At 37.6% G+C, this 19,690-nt stretch overlaps 1 protein-coding gene across 5 annotated transcripts in view; it reads right to left on the reverse strand.

Moving 5' to 3' along the window:
• Window positions 1-524: 524 nt before the first annotated feature.
• Window positions 525-19,690, reverse strand: part of LOC128015740 (disco-interacting protein 2 homolog B-A) — a 39,257-nt gene continuing 20,091 nt past the window's right edge. Inside the window, exons 6-40 of one of the 5 annotated variants that reach the window (XM_052599825.1) lie at window positions 15,970-16,107; window positions 15,633-15,650; window positions 14,590-14,709; window positions 14,316-14,513; window positions 14,140-14,231; window positions 13,076-13,186; window positions 12,844-12,967; window positions 12,630-12,739; window positions 12,443-12,545; window positions 12,249-12,313; window positions 11,595-11,688; window positions 11,396-11,515; window positions 11,182-11,296; window positions 10,959-11,098; window positions 10,068-10,204; window positions 9,849-9,929; window positions 9,633-9,760; window positions 9,426-9,540; window positions 8,475-8,676; window positions 8,239-8,351; window positions 8,089-8,112; window positions 7,889-7,969; window positions 7,674-7,797; window positions 7,003-7,124; window positions 6,772-6,883; window positions 6,240-6,349; window positions 5,814-5,944; window positions 5,490-5,658; window positions 5,211-5,381; window positions 4,986-5,047; window positions 4,624-4,681; window positions 4,473-4,547; window positions 4,025-4,199; window positions 3,589-3,712; window positions 525-3,501 (exon numbers count right to left, since the gene is read on the reverse strand). In XM_052599825.1, coding sequence (XP_052455785.1) covers window positions 3,249-3,501; window positions 3,589-3,712; window positions 4,025-4,199; window positions 4,473-4,547; window positions 4,624-4,681; window positions 4,986-5,047; window positions 5,211-5,381; window positions 5,490-5,658; window positions 5,814-5,944; window positions 6,240-6,349; window positions 6,772-6,883; window positions 7,003-7,124; window positions 7,674-7,797; window positions 7,889-7,969; window positions 8,089-8,112; window positions 8,239-8,351; window positions 8,475-8,676; window positions 9,426-9,540; window positions 9,633-9,760; window positions 9,849-9,929; window positions 10,068-10,204; window positions 10,959-11,098; window positions 11,182-11,296; window positions 11,396-11,515; window positions 11,595-11,688; window positions 12,249-12,313; window positions 12,443-12,545; window positions 12,630-12,739; window positions 12,844-12,967; window positions 13,076-13,186; window positions 14,140-14,231; window positions 14,316-14,513; window positions 14,590-14,709; window positions 15,633-15,650; window positions 15,970-16,107 — 4,115 coding nt within the window. In that variant the 3' untranslated portion in view covers window positions 525-3,248. Of the gene's footprint in view, window positions 3,502-3,588; window positions 3,713-4,024; window positions 4,200-4,472; window positions 4,548-4,623; window positions 4,682-4,985; window positions 5,048-5,210; window positions 5,382-5,489; window positions 5,659-5,813; window positions 5,945-6,239; window positions 6,350-6,771; window positions 6,884-7,002; window positions 7,125-7,673; window positions 7,798-7,888; window positions 7,970-8,088; window positions 8,113-8,238; window positions 8,352-8,474; window positions 8,677-9,425; window positions 9,541-9,628; window positions 9,761-9,848; window positions 9,930-10,067; window positions 10,205-10,958; window positions 11,099-11,181; window positions 11,297-11,395; window positions 11,516-11,594; window positions 11,689-12,248; window positions 12,314-12,442; window positions 12,546-12,629; window positions 12,740-12,843; window positions 12,968-13,075; window positions 13,187-14,139; window positions 14,232-14,315; window positions 14,514-14,589; window positions 14,710-15,632; window positions 15,651-15,969; window positions 16,108-19,690 lie in introns of those variants that run through there. The other 4 variants (XM_052599826.1, XM_052599827.1, XM_052599828.1 and 1 more) reach the window with 4 other exon arrangements.

Genomic DNA, 19,690 nt, shown 5'->3' on the forward strand with positions numbered 1-19,690 from the left:
TTTCGTGTTTTTCATTGGAGTAAAAAACAGTTACAGTAACCAATGTACAAAAAAAAAAGAGATGTGAACCAACAGGGAAATACTTGTTTGCATAATAATGATTTCATTTAAATCCATGAATGACCAAAATAAATTGTAAATATCACATTCTTATAATTTGAATACAACATTTTAATCTTATAATTAAAAATTATATAGGAATTGAACAAAACATTTTAATCAACACAGAAGGGTAATACGCATTGTCCAAATAAACAAATAATAATTTTACAGTTGCATGTCTTCATTTTATTCTGTAGCAAGTAATCTGCATTTTATGTGTGTGTGTGTTGCCTGATGTGTATTTTGAAACGTAACTGCAGCTGGTTGCATAATGTGTGAAACATTTATTTTGGTTCCAGCACTTAGCTGGCATGATAGATTATCAATTAAGTAAGTGATTGTGTCAAATTTTTTGCTTTGTTTATTTTTTATTTATATATATATTATATATATATTGGTCCATATTAAGACTTGATTAACACTTATGTAAATGACAACTAAAATCTTTTTATTTTAAGAACAAAATCATTGCAAACATGAAAGTGAATATTTATAAATGAATATCCTCTCCGTCCTGGAAAGCACTATTTCCCTGAATGCCCCATGTAAAAAGCTCATTCACTCGCTTGTGCTTACATCACATAAACCCAGCTATGATTCCATTAATAACAGTGAGAATGAGAGAATATATTTAATGACAGCGTTTCTGATTTGGGTAAAGGTGTGGAACTCATCAACAATCAAATGACCTTTCAAAGCTGTGGCCATACATACACATACGTACACAACCCCAGAATGAGGTTAGGCGAACACACTGTAGTGATCAGTTGTGTAAGGACTCTGAAAATAGTCTTTCAAACCCCCACAGTGCTTGACTTTATCATGCTTACATCTTCAAGACTTGTACATACTGTAAGATTTCTGAATCTGAATTATAAAAAGAAATGCATGACAGAGAGATCTGAACACCCATCACATTTCTAATCAACTGGAAATGACCAAACAGAAACAGCAAGCTATTTACTATAAGTCTTCAACTGCAGATCCCCACTCAGCTGCGAAGGGATGTCAGTGACAGTAGTTAATATTCATATTCATTCAAAAACTTAACAGAATACAGCAACTTACTTACAGAACAGTACAATTTTGCATCTGTACACAAGCAATTATTTACAATTATTTATGCTTTAAAAGAAGTTAGTCATTCCTAGTAAAAATGTCTATAGTACAGGAGAACATGTAAAATCTATGCCTTTGTACAGTTAGATGTTCACGAGGGGCTTGCTTGTACAGAGAGTCGTGTTATTTTACAGTTGTTTTGTTTTATTGTACAGATGCCTGGATTTTTATTTTATTTTTTTTGCCATTCAGAGATTTAAATGGCTTGTCCTGACGTGTATAAGCACCTTTAGATGAGAGCAAAAATAGAGGTATACGTACCTCAGTTTGTGTTTGGTTTGGGCTTGATGTGTGATGAAGAGGTCTGCATTTGGTGAATGCTCTTGTCTATATGAGTGTTTCCTACTGTTATATGGTGAGAAGTGAACTCAAGGAATGTATGATCTGTAAATGTAGGCATTGAGGTTAGACTGGGCATAAAGTCCCAAAAATGTTTTTTTTTTTTTTTTATGTGCCAGCACTTTTTTTGTGTAAGTCACATGCTACTCAATAATGCAAGTAATAAATAATACTACACATTTGCCCTTGTTGACAGATATTAATAATCTATGTTACAGAATGTATCTGCATTTATCTGATAAAAAATTAAAAATAATAGGGTTGATTATCCTCTTGCTGAACTTGGGGGAGTTGAAGGAGTGAGGTTGTTCAGTGTATTATATATATATATATATATATATATATATATATATATATATATATATATATATATATATATATATGGATGGCTAACATTCAATTAATCAAACTCACTAATTGCAAAACTAAGTAATTCATAATTAAAATGGTTGTGAACCATCTTAACCTGATGAATATAGATCAAAATAAAAATAAAAGTTAAATACTTTTGTGTATCACATTGCACTTTTGTCTAGTACAACTGTAGATTGTGTTCTGTAAATACTGTAGAACTAAAACAAATTAAAAGATGTAAGTTTGTAACCAGGAAAGCTCCATATCTGAAATAAATTTGTTTAAAGCCCCAGTGGTAAGATTTAAAATGATAAATGTTTCCAGAACTGACAGAGCAAACTGAGCTGACAGCTGCAGTCTCTGTAGCACATCTGTGTCTTAACCACAATGATGGTGGATGAAACTGGGTTTTAACCTGGGTAAGGGCATTCTATGAACTGAAGCATTACGGAAATGTCCTATAATCAATACTGCCCTTGAGAAAGGCACTTAACCCCAGGTTGCTCTGGAGGGACCGTCCCTGTGTTATAAGCTGGGTTGCAGATCAATTCTGTGTATATAGAAATGCTAGATCCTAAAAGGAATTAATCTTCCATTCCTAGTCCGTTCAATACCTTAATTACCACACTGCTAAACATCCCAAAAGAGTTGCAACAAAACTAATTTAAAACTAAGATACAGAATTTATAATGCTAAACCTATATAAATACGTGACTGATCATTGTGACTCACGTCTATTGTAGTCCATCCATCAAGACCTCCTATAATTTATTTGATCAATCATAATAGTATAAATTACAGTTTATATTGCACTTTTTGTTTAATATTTCACTTTTTCTCCCTTTTTTCACTAAGTTATTTTGAGTATTGTGTCCTGAAATCGTTTCCATTGATTCCAAAAACTTGGAATCAGAACAAAATATTTTGGAATTTAACAACCCAGGCGAAAACTTACAAACTGAAGCTTTAAGCTCCTTTTAATAAAAAAACAAAAACAAAAAACAAAACACTAGTTAGTCAGTGCTAGAAAGGAATGCGTTTGAGTAGAAAAAAACAGTTAGGTAATTCAAGTAAATTTAAATCACGACCAAGAACTGGACAGACAGTAAGTGGCATTTTGCAGATAAAGGGGCTTCTGGGGGTGAAGGACGTGAGAAAAAAGGGAAATTCTATTACAGTATCTCTTCTCCAGAAACTTTTGTAATTTTTTGTCCATTGACACCTCATCCCTGAAAAACAGGGCCAAGTCTGCCTGTATTTGAACCCAATCCCAGTTGTGAGGCCAGGCTCCATAGCAACTATCTAGTAAGCCTTTGTCTTGCCCATTACCCAGCTCACATGTTGTATGCTACGTAAATGGGGTCCAACTGATCTGCCAAGAAGGAGTCTCTCAAGTGCATTCTCTGCTTTTCTCCTCTGGAGTTTATGGGGATGACCCCAGGGTCAACGATAACCACTACACCCACAATCAGATGGTGCTCCTCTAATACCACATTGGTTACCAGCGGAATCAGGTCTAAAGCATCCTGCTCTGATCCGCAGAGTTCAGCCACCACCACCAGCAGATTTGTCCAGGTGAACACGGCACTGCAGAGGGAAAAACAAAGTAACAGATAATGGATAACATGGTTGCACAATGAAAATTCAGTAAAGAGCTTGTCGCTGGGATTTTACCTTTCACCAATGCTGCGATGGGCGCGTGATACACTGGTCTCGATGTCAATTGGATGATATCGCAAACCTCTCAATTCTAAAGTCTCATCCAGAGAGCCCACCACAAACAGAGCATCATGGCGGTCTAACAAGCAAGAACATTTTTACAAGAATGCATGTGTCTTTATTTCATACAGTCAGAGACCACTAGTAACAATACATAAATTAAAAAATATTTTAGTTTTCTTTATTAGTGGAACTGCAGAATCTATGAATTTCTAAGAACTTTTTGTATGTATATTTTTCCAAAATCCTAAAACTTTTTTTTTTGGTGTACATTAATGTGGACTCTAATGTAGACTTTAGCATCACACAAACACTATATCACCCTCACCAATCTATCATTAACACTTTCGTTTCATTAATTCAGCCATTTTTACTTCTCTCTCCCTCTCACCTCCACTGGAGTCTGTGAGTTCAGTTCTCTTGACAAAGCCCAGGTATCCAGTTCTGGCCCAGAGCGTCTGAGGATCTCCAAAACTCAGCTTAGTGTTGAAGTGGTCAGCCTGCAGATTTTCCTCTCCGTATATAGTATAGTATCCTGTTGCACTGTGTGGACTATTTACCCAAATCTACAAAAGGAAGAAGTGTATTACTGGATAAGAAATGTAAGCTATTTCGATAAATAACAGTTTTCTTCTATCATTTCCCATCAAATAGTAGATTTCTCAAATTATTAGCCAAATTATAACTATTTAAAAAATTTGCTTTAGCAATACAAAGAAGTCACTGTATCTAAGAATTTGTTAAGAAATCAAGAATGTTATGTGTTTAAGTGTGTTATAAGGTAGTTAATTTTCTTTAAAATGCACAAAGCTGAAGATTATTTGCATATGTAAACGCACCTCTCCCAGGTGAGAGTCCCCCAGCGGTCCTCTAGTTTCTGGATTGACTATGATCACCCTCACACCAGGAAGAATCTAAAAGAGGGAGAAATAGCACTCACAAAATGTTCTAATTAATTTATGTTTGATCCACTGGTGGGAATGTGCTTACTGTTCCAGACTCCATGAGAGGAAGAGACTGAGGTGCTCCTCGCTCCACTAACCTCACCCTACAACACAGACACACCATCAGTGTTGTACAAGGAGAAAGAGTGTGTAATATGACACAGTATAATCATTTAGGGCCCCAAGGAACCAGCAGCTCTGAAGCTTTTTTCATATCTGACACTGACAAAATTCTGCACGATTTAAAACAGTGGAAACTGTATGATTTCTGCACTGTTGACGGCACCAAAAGCAATTCCAATTGGCTGAAAAGTGAAATTTCACACGTTTTAACACACAAAACACGCTTTTTAATATTTAAACACTGTGTATGCTGTGTGTGTTTATCTGTGTTTGTCTTCATCTTACCGGTCATGTCGGAGGGACTTCATGTCCACATACACAGTTGAGGGGTCTGGTCCAGTGGTGCCCTGTGAAAAACACAGAGATCAGCTGCACATCAAATAACTAACATCACATATCCAACATCCCAACAATGCATTTATTTGTAACATAGAGATGATAGATCAGTGAGAAGAATATGTATTGATGCCTACAGTAGGTGTAAAGGAGTTTGAACTTCAGATAGTTTACCTGTAGGCAGATGGCCAGGTTTACTCTCGACCCAAAAGCGGTGCTGACAGCCCGCATGGAGAGTCCAATGTCTTTGAACAGTTTGGAGAAGGAGTGTGTAAGAGCCAAGCGTGGACGCTCCTCAGCAACCACCACACAGCTCCTCACACACGACAGGTTCACACCACGTGCCTGATGTCAGATAAGTCATGTAAGTTTTAAATGACATGATGGTGGCAGAAGTGTCATTTTTAAGTGAACTATGCCTTTAATGATGGTTCAGTATGCATGTGAGCATACCTTCAGTATGTCTGTCTGTCCGCCTAAGCCCTTGGTGCAGAGCTCCATGACAGAATAGGAGCAGAAGGTGTCTCTGATACGGTACTGACTGAGCGTGCCCAGCCACAGGGTCAGTGAGCTCTCCAGCTCCATGGGAGGAATCAAGATGGACTGATGACCGGAGTATACACTGTACAACAAAGGCACATTTCCAGTTTATAACAGCTTCAAAGTAGATTCATATCCATTCTGAAGAGAACAAGCCATTGTATGCCAATGCTGTGAGTCATTTTATGTTAGTATGACTCATTTGAATGTGACTGTTTGTGTGTATCCATCTGTTACCTCGCAAGGCACCAGAGCACAAAACCAAGTCCACAGTAGGGGTCGAGGCAGATGGCGATCTGGCGAGAGGAGTACAGCTCACACTGCAGCTTTATAGATCGACAGAGAGCGCTCACCGCCGCATGAGAGATCTGATAGACAGCCAGTCAGAGAGGGGGGTACAGTACAAATAAGAGTGTTTTAAGGCAGAGGGAGACATTTGCTACAGTAGGGTTCGAAACGTCTAAGACAACATTGAAAACCTGGAAATCTAATTTAAATGAAAGTGTTTTGCAATTTTCTCATTTAAAATCGCAGAAGCTTTTTCACTAGTGGTCTCAGATTTTTGGGAAACACTGTGTATTAACAAATTCCCATCCAGGTAAAACTCTCTGGTGTTAAGATAATTAAGTAACATCCATTGAGATGATAAGTAAAATCCCTCACCTTCACTCCTGTCAGCATGCCCGTGGTTGAGACACTGAAGTCCATATAGGCAATCGTCTCAGCATTGGGCGGTTTGTAGATTGAGGGAGGTCGTTTGCGAGGCAAGTCATCTGGGGAAAACCATGGATATGTTACTTATGGATATAAGTAATTTTTATTAAATTGCATTCCTTTCATAAAAATTATACTCAAAAATGTCCATTAAATTGACTAAGCAAAGAATTACTGATGTAAAGCAGGACATTTTCCTTGCTTGTTATGCATATTACTGGACAGTTTATGTTAGTTAACGTTGTTATTTATGTAGCATGAAAACATGTTAGTGCTTAAAATGACTGTATTGTATCTGCTATTCGTCAAGTTGTTACACAAAACTAAACGTTGTTTCAATGAAAGAGCAAATCCTGATCCAGTGTACGTATATCCTAAATTATCATATCATATCATTTGACTTGGATCTATTATTATATACATGTAAAGCACAGGATGTTCTACACAGTAGCTGTATTGAAAATTGACTGGCGTGAGTTACCTGTGTCTATTATGATGGGCCATGTTTTTATGTTGACTGTAGCTGCTGCTTCTTTAGATCTGAGAATCTTCGTTAAAACCTGAGTAGTGAGAATGCAAGCAGCCTTGCTGACCTGAGGAAACCAGGAGAGAGATGCAAGAAAAGTGAACCACGTGTGAACACAAGCCATCACTAGTTCAAAGAAAACACAAACAATTGTAGGTATTAAGAGATGCAAACACAGAGGCTTACATCGATGATCATGCGGACAGTGGGCAGAGTGGCAGAGAGGTTCTGTGGGTGTGGAGGTCTCACGGTGACAGGAATGCAACCAGAATACAAACAGCCATAAAATGCTGCGATCAGATCTATACCTGCATACACAGAGAATTCATATGCAGCGCATGATCAACTGAAACTCCCTTGCATATTGTACTTTATTTTTTAATCATTATGTAATATATTAGTAATGTATTATTATTACATCATAATTATAATTTAATTATTTTTATTTATTCATTCGTTTTTTTATGATAATTTTTTATCTTTTCTTCTGGATTGACAAAAAGGCTGAAATAAAGGCTCTTTTTGCCATTAATAATGTAGTATTATTTATATACTATTAAATCATTTATTCATATTGTGAATTACCCTTTTTATATTTCCAGTTTTCATTCCAATTTTTAAGTTTTAGAAATTTTGTTATGTACTTTGGTCATTTTTATTGCTTTTAGTTTAGTTTTTTGCAATTTTTTGCTGCTTTGCCTTAGAGGCACAAAACACCCTCTTCACATGTGGAATGAGAAAATGCACTTTTCTGCAATAACCCTTGACTTTATGGCTTACTCCAAAATAGTTTTTTTTTTTTTACTGTCCCAATCTTTCAAAAACTGCCAAAACAGGACAAAGTACGTGTGATTTACCTGGTGGATACAAAAGCACCACATTCTCTCCGATGTTAATACCACTTCTCTCCATAAGAGCAGCGGCTATCTTCTCTGCTCTTTTATGAAGCTGAACACATGTAGCTGTACATACCGCCACTCCCTTGACAGAGAGAGAAAAAGCATATTATAGGCCAGCAAATCAGAAATTCTAAGTGAGCTTTTATCAAGGTTTTGTTTGTGGCTGTTTTAACCTTTGCATTCAAAAGTACATAAAGCGTATGGTCAGGATCGGTTTGTGCTCTCCACTGTAAAGAATCTGCAAGGAACTGATGCTAAAGACAAGACAGACAGTTCATCATCAATACCATCAAATATATAACAACAAAAAATTAAAACAGTGGTGTCATGCCAAAAAGGCATGTGATTGTGCTATAATAATCCTAGTGCCTACCATCATTGTAGGCCACATGCACAGCTGCATCCACACGAAAGCATTAAAATACCACAGAATGCATTAAAAAAAACTGTTTCAAAATTACACTGAATGCATTATTTACTTACTGTTATATGGGCTTACAATACAATGCAAGTCTGAGTTTACCTTCCTGACCAGGTCTTGGTCCTCTATGAGTCCCAGATCTCTGCCTGCAGCCTGTGCAATTCTTTTCCCAGCAACCAAATTACCCACCATGATGGAGGCAGGGCCGACACCAACTATGAAAGACATAAATACAGGACAGAAGACTCTGAGAACAACTTCACATGCATGAGATTTTTACCTCCAGATTTTAGGTTTCCCTCGCCTCCAAGATCTCCATTTTACCCCTGTATACACACCTGGTTGTTTCTGACGTGGCTTGGGCATGTTGGTGACGCAGGTGTGGGGGCACATGAGGATGTTGCAGGGGTGCAGCGCCCCCTCCAGGAAGAGTTGCTTGGTGTCTGAGATGTGAATGCCCCCTAGGGGAGTTTTGGGCAGGGTGTTTGCAGGAACCAGTGCAAGACAATACAATCCCACCTGATGAATACTGTCAATTGCCTAAAGTTGTGAAACAATACACAAAGCCACCAACACATAAATAAATATATCATACATAAAAAATTACCAAACATTTGTGTGTTCAACAATGAAATAACTGTTATGTAAGCTATAACAAGACACTGTGGTAAACCCCTGACTGCTAACATGCAGAAAAATAATATTAATCGGGATTATACTATATTCAACTTATCCTGACTGGCATAACCAGATAAACACCATTTATTATTTATATACTTTCATAGTATTTACTGATATTTTTAATGACCTCTTCATTTTATATTTTTATTTTACATTAGGATTAAATAATTCTGTGTGCTTTTGACACGTTTTAATAGTTTTTGTGCCTTTAAATATTTCCATTTAGCTTTCATTCATTTCTTGTTTCAGTTTTTGTTTTATTAATTTTAGTACTTCAACTTTATTTTATTTCAGTCAGCTGCCAAGATATTTTTTTACACATAATATTTTAATTGTATTTATTTTTTCCGCTTTATTTCAATTAAAGGAAAGGCTCTTAAATCATTTTGTTTCCGTTAACAATCACACCATAGGCTTAGATAATATAAATAGCTTGAAGTAATTTATAAGCATTAAATAATCATTAAATAATAGTGATATTTAATAATAATCACTACAGCAAAAGATCAAGTCAATAGTACATTGGCTTTACTGTATCATGGCATTTTATTATATTTTAAAGTATAAAACTATCTATATTACAATTACTGTTATACAGTTGTCGGTACCTGAAGAACCCGACTCATCCACTGGAAGCTGTCTTCTTCACTGGCATCAGGCCTCTGCTCTGCTACAATTACTATCCTCTCATCAAAGAACACAGTCACTGAGAACACAGCAATCCTACAAAACACACAGACACATTTTTGATTATTATCTATTCTCGATCAAATATGTTTTTATTGTTCTCCCTCTATTTAAATGGGAACACTCACCTTCCTCTGTACACAGTTTTGACTGGTTCCACAGCTAGTGCAGTCGCTACCAGATCATCAGCATTGTGACGACGACCACTAACCATTAGCAAGCCCTCATTCTTACCCACCACAAATATCAGACTACCCTATTGATAGAAGAGAGGGGAAAATATTAATTTTAATGCATAAGAAATGTCACTGTCTCTCTCTTGTTTTCCTTTTTCAGACACTCACCGGTCCAATAAACCCCAGTAATCCTGACCGCACAAATGGGATTTCACCAATTGGAGTGCCACTAGCGTTGACTGGGATAACCTGCCAGATTTGAAACCAATAACACAAAAAACATTGGGAGCACATCAAAACCCCAGCATTACTCATTAAAAATATTTTTATGGTGTGTTAATTCAGTAAAAAAGTTGCATCATCATCTCTGAGTGGTGATTTCCATACCTCAAAGGTGTTTTTAGTGACTCCAGACAGGCCATAGTACATGTTCCCACCAGCACGAGAGTTCACGACGATTTCTCCAATCTCGTCCGTTTTACAGAGCATGGGCGGTCCATCCGGTTTCACAATGCACATCAATGCTAAAATACACATTAACACACATGCTAACTTCATATATGCATGACAAACATATTTTAAATGTTGATAGCATGGTATTATGAACTGGATTTACCATAATCCTACAGTAATACCATGGTTATGTTTTTGTGTGTGTAGTCCTCCGAAACACACATATAAGATTCAGTGACAAGATTTCTTTATAATGTTTTTAAAAAAGATGTGTCTTATGCTCACCAAGGCATTTATTTGTTCAAAAATACAGTAAATATAATTTAAAATACCTTCACCCTTGCCGTTTTATTGCTCAATTATTTTCAATTATTACTGGTGGTCAAATATTAATAATGGTTCTTATTATCTTTTTGCTGCTTAATATTTCTGTGAAAAAATATTACAAATACAATGCATTCTTTGATGAAAAGAAAGTTAAAAATAATTATACATAAATATCTAAATAATAAATATCTCTCACTTTTGATCAATTTAATGTGTCCTTGCTAAATAAAGTTTTTCTTTATCTTACATAGACTAAACTTTTGAATGGTAGTGTATCACAGTTTCTACAAAAATATTCAGCAGCAAAAACTGCTTTCAACATTGATAATAATAAGAAGTGTGAGAACCAAATATATAAAAATAGAAAATTGTAATAATATTTAGCAATATAGTTTTACTGTATTTTTATCAGCATTATAGACTTCTTTCATCAACGTTTAAAAAATTTTAATCATTCCGAACTTCTGATCGGTAGTGTGAAGTAGCACACACACACACCTCCGGGCATGACGTGTCCCACATCCTGGACGGTGAGAGCAGAGTTCTTGTCTTCAGTGTTGACCCTGATGACCCCGTGGCTCAGCCCAGTCATGGACAGGACGGCTCTTGCTGGAAGAGGAGCACCAGCGACTCCAGGCCTGGAGGAATATCTCATAATCAGGAAACAAATAACTAGTGCTTTTAAAAAGGGATCCCTACAGCTTGTCAAAAAATGATATACCTCCGTATGGCAACAGTCATGGCCTCAGGTGACGTAGCACATGGGCAAATGACCTCTGGCTTCAAACCATGAGCCTGGAATACGTTTAAAAATGCATCACAAGAAGAAACGGACCCTAAAAAGAAAGAGATGGAGATACAGAGAGATGAAAAGAGTCAAATCGTTGAATATGAATATCATGTCCCTCTGCAGGAGGTCTGGTAGTGTAACTCACAAGGATTGGCTCCGTCAGCAACAATTAGCATGCGCAAGGAGGCCAGACTGGTTTCTCTCTGATCTCTGTGAGCCATCATCGCCCAATGCAGGTCACGACACTTTACCAGGGCAACCCGTGCTATAGAACCAGACATATTTCATATCAAAACAAACGTGTGTAGATGACAAAATTACATTTGGTCGTGTGTCTGTTGTACCTTTGTGTATGTGTACTCGCTGTACCCAAGACTGTGGACAGGCTTTCATTACAGCATATGGCACACTGATAGTGTGGATTCGGTTCATAACACTCTGAAATACACACAGAGATTATTGGATGAATGCCTTGAAAACTGCCATTAAAATGACGTACAAATGTATGTACTTCACTGTAAAATCTGGTGTGCTGCCTTTATGCTGATTTGATTAAAAAACATTGTCCATTTACATTATTATTTTACACTAATGAGATTTATTAATTTTTATTTTATTTATTTTTTTATGTTATTTATATTTTTTCATCATAAATGAACATATATATATATATATATATATATATATATATATATATATATATATATATATATATATATGTATATATACATATGTATGTATATATATATATATATATATATATATATATACACACACACACACACACACACACACTGTATATACCCAAACTTTAATACAATTTTATGCCAATAATATGCAATTCATCCAATTATAATCTCACCAGTTTCAGTCAGATTTTTTTGCGTTTTAAGTGTTTCAAATTATGTCTGTTATTACGTCTGCAGTAGGCAGATCAACATACCTTTCTTCTGAAAAAATCAGTTGTAACAGCATTGATGGCACATTCTGTCACTCACCGTGAGAACTCCATGCCACAAACCCATGTCCTTCTTAAAGTCCAAAACATTCACCATTGTTTCACCTGCATGATGACATATTTTGTTACATCTCCATATGAGCAGTGCATAAAGCTACATAGCTGTTTTTTTTTTTTGGTTTAGTGTAGGCTGCAACAGAAAGATGTTGTTTCCATAGCAACAGCATCACTCACCCTCACAGTAGTTACAGGCCTGAGTGAGAGCCTGGCAATGTGTTAACATGGCAACTTTTGAAACCGCAACACCCATCACTGTGCCCTCTTTACTGGCCTTATACTGCGTTAGAGAAAGAGAGAGGAGGATATTTATATTCAACAAATATACACACATGGAAACGCATAACCATGCAGATGATTGTACCTCTATGTATGCCGTGTCTGTGTTGGCTGTTGGTATGTGAGGCTGCCAGTCTTTCGAAGGCTTTGTGAGGTATTTGGAATCCGTCACCACCCACTTTAACCTGGGCCAGCCTATCAAAAACCCAACAAATTTTAGACCCATCGTAAAACTGCCATCACTGACTGACTTTAAAAAAGGAAATGGATCAGTCATTTGTGCGTGTGAAGTCTCTGACCTTTAAACTGCAATATTTCTCCAGTGGGGGTCTTGGGTAAACCCTTCAAACAGATCTCACTGGTCAAAGCCAGACCCACACTGCAACTGCCTAACAAAAAACCAACCTGGCTGCTCCCAGCATCCTGTAAACACATGGAAATGATTTCAAACACATTACCAATATGAACTGTCAGCATTCCATTTGACTTTAAAAGCTATTTATAAAATATACTATTGATAACTGTGGCTACCTTTCGGGACAACGGAACCTCTATGGGCACAGGAATGACTTCAGCCAACAGACAGCCATAAAACGCAACCCAGAACATAGCAGGGTCACTGTTAGGATACACCAACGCCACCTGGATCAATAAAAAGACATTGAAAATAATTGCACACACAAAAAAAGTGAAATGGCAGCATTCTTTTAAATAAATGTTGCTTCTAAAAATGCATCCTGCTCATAGCTCATAGTCTCTCCAGGATTTCACAATTCTGCGTTTGCAGAATTTAATAAAAAATACAGCCATTACCACAATATTTGCAGCAGCTTGCATTTTTCTCTTATTTCCACAATTTTCCCACAAAAAAAAGAGAGAAACTTGAGAGGGGGATCGCAACATTAGCAATCACTAATAAAACCATTATAAACTGAAAAAGGGCATTAGCAATATTACACACCAGACAATATACTTGTTTATTTGTATAAACTTGAAAAGTATTTACAGGTAATTGTACTATTGTTGCTGCCACTTAATTAAATCATGATTATTGCTGGGTTTTTATTACAAATCATCCAAAAAATGCTGTAAGTTTTAAGAAAAATCACAGCAAATTCAGTCATTTTCAGCTGCAAGAATCAGAAAAATATACTAAAAAATCCTGGTGGGACTGTACAGTAACTGTATAGCAATGTTAAGTAAAAGAGTGTGTTTACATCAGTGTTGTTATTGTTAACTAAATATTAAATAACTATATAAATAAAGCTGAAATAAAATAAAATATGAATATTAGAAACGAATATTAAATATTTGTTAATATTATGGCAACTAACAAAAAAATAAGCTGAAGTACTAAAACTAAACTTACAAATAAAGTTAAACAGAAATATTAAAATGAAAGAATTAAAATAATAAAAGCACATAAAATTTGTAAAACTAAAATCAAAACTGAAGATAGAAAAATTAAATTCAATAGATTTATAACTACAGTAGCATACTGTATAAATAATACTAAAATAGCGTTGGGTTACGTGCACAGCTTAAAATATTATGTAAACATCTGAATTATATTATTAGGTTATATTATTTTTTACCCGGTCTCCTGGTTTGAGGATCTGTTCATTTTTGGTTCCCAGCTTGTTGAGGAGAGTGTAGGCCAGCTTTACGCTACGACTCCACAGTTTCCCTGTCAATTACACACCAATCTTTCAGTTGCAAAGCCCATGCATCTTCAATCAAGAGTTTTGCAGGTGACCTTGCTCAGTCTTACCATACGTAAGTGTATAAAGTGGTTTTCCTGTGATATCCAGTGCTGTGAGGGCCGGGCTTTTGCCTTGTGTGGCACCCCATCGAGTTAATGCTGCCTGAAGAGCAGGAGGCCAGTTACTGACCACACCCAACGGCTCCCCCTTCACTGGGATTATCTGCCGGCCTTCTGGCTTCGGGGTGTTAGGATCTGCCTGGGGAACTGTGGAGGACGAAACACGCTGATCCAGATTATTGCACCTTTCTTTCAGAGATGTTTTCTGAACTCATTCATTTACCTTCTACGATCTCCTCTTGGTCATCCATGAAGAACTCGCTGAGCGGTGGGCGTTTGGGGCGTTTTAGCGTGTTTAGCAGCTGCTGAATCTTCGTGGACACACGACTGGACACAGGAACACCTACACCAGGAACGTGGGCAGGCAGGGTGGGATGAGACAAACGAACAAACACACACTCACGGACACTTTCAACTGACCTGGGCATTCGTAAATCATGACTAGATCATATGTATTACACTCTCCTACAGTGGTATTATCAGTTCTGGTCCAAAGATGTCAAGATACGTGATGGCTTATAGATCAATAATCAATATACGTAAAATTATTTATACACCAGCATTCCAAAGTTTGTGGTCGGTAAAATTTTATTTGCCCTTACTTTTATTCAGCAAAGTATAGGATGCTTCAAATAATTAAAATACATCTTAGTAGTGGTAGTTTATCAGTAGCTTAGATATCTTTTGCATTCTTCTATATAAAAAATACTAAAGGGCTTTGGAATATACAGTTATTATTATATTATATATATTATAATATTATAAATTATTTTATGGTTCATTTATGAGGATTTTTGGAAGAATTTTAACTATTCCTTTAAATATAATGTTAATAATAAATATAATTTAGTGTTCCTGTAGCTCAACTGGTAGAGCACTGCGCTAGCAAGCAAGCAAGCACAAATTTGGGGGTTCGATTCCCCGGGAACACATGATATGTAAAAATTGATAGCCTGAATGCACTGTAAGTCGCTTTGGATAAAAGCATCTGCTAAATGCATAAATTTAATTTTAATTTAATTTAAATATCATACTGGTTCACCTGTAAAGAAGCTTTGATGAGTTATGAAGGATCGGGACTGAGTAAAACCGCATGTGAACAGAGATGGAGGGATGAGTGATCTACTATTATTATTTTATTTTCCTAAAGAAATGCAGGGTGTCACTTGGGTTCACATTCTCTATAAGTAACACATTTATAGCATACAAACACAAGCACACAGTTTTAAAGCCAACCTACAGGACATGTATATGACCAATCATTACCTCTGCCAACTCTTCTCACTGACAGAGGAAAGCAACATGACACAAGTGGATAAAAGGTAGAAAAGAAAAAAGAAACGGGATGCGATTAATGAAGCAATCAAGCACAGCATTCATAAAGACTTATTGAAATGCCCCTACTGAGATGTTAACACAAAGTTCTGAGAGGCATGAAAAAGAAAGTTATGAAAAGGCACTTAAAGAATGGCATACAGTACATTTTGAGAGTATGTATGTCTATTGTAGCATATTACAAATAAATGTTTCTTTATATATCTCTCTCTTTTTTCCCCTGTACTGCACACACACACACACACATACACACACACACACTCAGTACCGTCTGCTGTCTCCATCATGCTGGACCGACTCTGGCCTCGACTCATTCCTCGCACCACAGCGTTGGGTGGCAGATCCACACGAGAGCCTCTGGCCTGAGCTTGGGATGGCATATCAGGGGGCCCGACTCCTACCGGATCTGGAGCGAAATAACATAATATTACTCATACACAGCCCAGGTCAAGTTTTAAAGATATCATATCCTAGCTCTGTGAATTATCAATTTAAGCGTCTTGTTAAATTATGTGCATTCAGTACTGCTTTCAGCATATGCTTCCTTGAATTGTTTCTTCCTTGCAAAGTTTGGGTCAGTAAGAGTTTTAATAAAAATAAATGAACACAGTCCTGTCACAGTACCTGGACAGTACGCGGCCTTGAGAAGGGGGAGGTAATGTGAGGGTAGGGTTGGCCAACCCACTCACAACTGCTGCTTCTGTCTCTATTTTCTTAACAAGTATTGTGTTTATTTAGACGCAGAACGTCTTTACGATTACATCAAATGATAGATTTTTCAGACACAGACTCCAACTTCACCTCAGCGCCAGGTGCTAGTCAAATGAGGAAAATGTACAGGTGATGAGGGAGCATCAGTAGAATAACGGTCAGATGAGATGTTGTCAAGGCCATATGTCAGTAAAAACTCATTTTCCTTTCCTGTCAGCGGTTATAATGTGCTATTCAATTGTATGCACTAATGCAGCAGCACGCACTGTTCATTGAAACTATGAGCATGCAGTGTCGTAATTATGTCATCAGTTAAGTCATGAAGTTACCGAAAAAGGAAATTAAAACCGCCTTAAATCTGTGCGTACATGTATTTATTATATGAGTCATATTTAAGAATGCGTCACAGAAATACGTCCTGGAGCAACCCAGCACTGTCTACCTCATCTAACACACACTTAACTCCTCACCAAAAGTGAGTAAGAAAAACTCAAGAGTTATGAGAAAATATGATGCGTGTCATATTAGCATCATGTTCAGCAATCCTTGAGCTTTAAGAATTCAGTGATCCTGTAGCTTGACTTTGGCAGATCGTCCCCCTCCCGGAAAGCTCAAACACGCATCATAGATAGAAGGATGAGGCGATGAGGAGATGGTGAATTAATGGCAAAGAGCAGGCAGGCATGCAAGCAGAGAAATGCAGGAGGTTCGGGAGGAGGACGGACAACCAGGGGGACAACAAGCAAAATCCAGGGAGGTGCAGGTGGAGGAGATGACCAGGGAGGAGCCTTGAACAGGAGAGAGTAGGTGGAGACCCAGGGTACAGCCAGGACAGCACTCCATGGCGGCTGGGCTAGAGGGAAGAGCCAAGATGAGCTGGAGCGACAGAGGAAGGAGGAGAAGCAGGCCATAGCTGAAGGGGTGGAGGACCAGAGGGCAGCAGCTGGCCCGCAAATCTGCAGCGGCGAAGTCTGAGGGACTGAAGAACTGAGGGAGCCCGGCAAGGTCGAAAGGCCTATGGTTAATGCCAGAATCGATGGTGGGAGGAGTGCAAGAGCAGGAATCTGGACGGAGGGATGAGGTGGAGCGGAGCCATACGAGGCCGGAGTCAGAGCTACGGGCTCCTCAGGTCCAGGAGACAAAGACTCCCTGCAGACCCAAGATGGAGCCCCACCACTGAGAGGAAGTGACATAGAGGGACTGATGGGGGATGAAGATGACTAGTCAGCAGGAGTGGCTGAGGACTGGGGGAAATGAAGAAAAGCACAAAATCCAATCAAAAATAAAGTCTCTTAAAGCAATTTGGAGAGGAGCTGGGAGAGGGAGGCTGGGCAGGACCAGTGAATCAGACAGATGAATAGAACCAGGCAGCCTCAGGGGAAGCAAAGTCTCTAACTCTCCAAACTGAAAAACAGTGTCCAAGTCTAGTCATATTCCATGAGAATTCGTATTCAGATGTATCAATTGGCTCAGGCTCCAGGGAGCGATGGCAAGCACAGTCGCTTCTTCTCACGATGGCTCTTCAGTCGCGGTGGGCTCAAGCAGATGCTCCGTACAGCTGGGTGGTGACTGGCTGGGCACTGGGTTGGATGTGGGGCTGGCGTCTTTATCCAAGAGGCCAACATTGATGGCACATCTAAAGGAGCACAACACTCACACCATATAAGAGGCGAAGCTCCGTCGAGGACCCTCTCCTCAAAACTGTGCTCAACCGGGTGGTGTTCAGTCCAGTGTGCAGGAATATGCACAGACATCCAGGAAGGTGCTCCTTGAGAGAACAGTTCCCCTGCTCAAGGCAGAGCAGGTGGAAAGTGGCAAAGTTTTCCATAATGGGAAAAAATGTACAAAAGAACCACTGTATCAAACCAAAAATAAGATAAATAAATGCCACTTTGCTTTCACTTTTGTAGGTCCAGTCTTCCATCACAGCAGTGCTGCTCACAAACGCACGAAGACGAAGATGAAGGTTTATTAAGTCAACACACAGGGTAGCATAAACGCAGACTCTGGCATTGACGAGACCAGACAAACTAGAACTGAACACACAGGAACTTAAATACAAAGACCAAACAAGGATAACTGACTACACACACTTGATCAAAATGACACAATTAACGGTGGAATGGTACAAAATGCAAAACAATGTCCAAACTGAATGACACTGTGACAGTGATACTCGCCTTCAGCCATAAAAAGATGCCACTAAACAATTATAAAAAAAAAAACACTATCTTTATGTTGTTTCTACATTAACATAATTGAATGTGAATGTGAAATTAATGCAATATAATTGTATTTTAAAAAACTTTAATGTCAGGTGTTATTAATCACAATTAATCAAGATTTCAGAAACAAAATAGCAATTAATTGGTTTTTAATCAATTGACAGCAATAATTGTAATATCACATTATTGTTTGTACTTTATTTTTGATTATATAAATGCAGCCTTGATGAGCATAAAAAACTTCTTTCAAAAAATAATTTTACCCAAACCTTTGAATGATAATATCTCTTTCTCCCACATTGTTTTAATAATAATAATACATTTTATTTGTAATGCACTTTTCTCACACCCAAAGTGCTTCAACAATGTGAAAAAAAACGATTAAAATAAAAAATACAATGATAGAACTGTAAATTAATTTAATTTCAAATCAATAGATAATGTACAGTCCTTCGCTCATTATCCCAAAATAACCCTCTTCAGGGTGCTACAATATTGATCACCCTGTCAGGTTTTATTTTACCTACTGTACATTATCTCTTACATAACTGCCTCTGGTTTTATTGTGTCTCATCATCATCGTACATCACTGTTATCATAATCTTTCATCAAAATGGAATTACTTTCTCTGCCTCTATGGGCTAAGGCTGTGTGTAGGTAGAGAAAAAATAAATTAACCAATAATATCAGTCTACCGATTATTCTGTTTCAGGTCTGATGCAAATAAACCGTTTTTGTAAGGGTGCAAATGCTGTTTCATGCTGTCTACACATTCACAGTTGGTTATTTGTCGATTTTAGACTGTCTAAAGCAACTTTCTGCATTTCACACACACTCAAGGTACAAAATTAGCAGGAAAAGCACACATTTATTAATCTTTCATCAGTTCCTATGGACAGACCAATCATTCATAGGCTTTAAACGCACAGGTGGGGCAGACGCTTAAGGGTGGGGCATGTGGAGGAGCAGATAATAGTCATAACTCACAACAAATTTTACACACAGGGCAAGGTGTTAATTTAATTTAATTTTACCTCTTCCTATTCTTCTCAC

Source organism: Carassius gibelio, chromosome A6 (assembly GCF_023724105.1).
Source record: "Carassius gibelio isolate Cgi1373 ecotype wild population from Czech Republic chromosome A6, carGib1.2-hapl.c, whole genome shotgun sequence".
NCBI lineage: Eukaryota > Metazoa > Chordata > Actinopteri > Cypriniformes > Cyprinidae > Carassius > Carassius gibelio.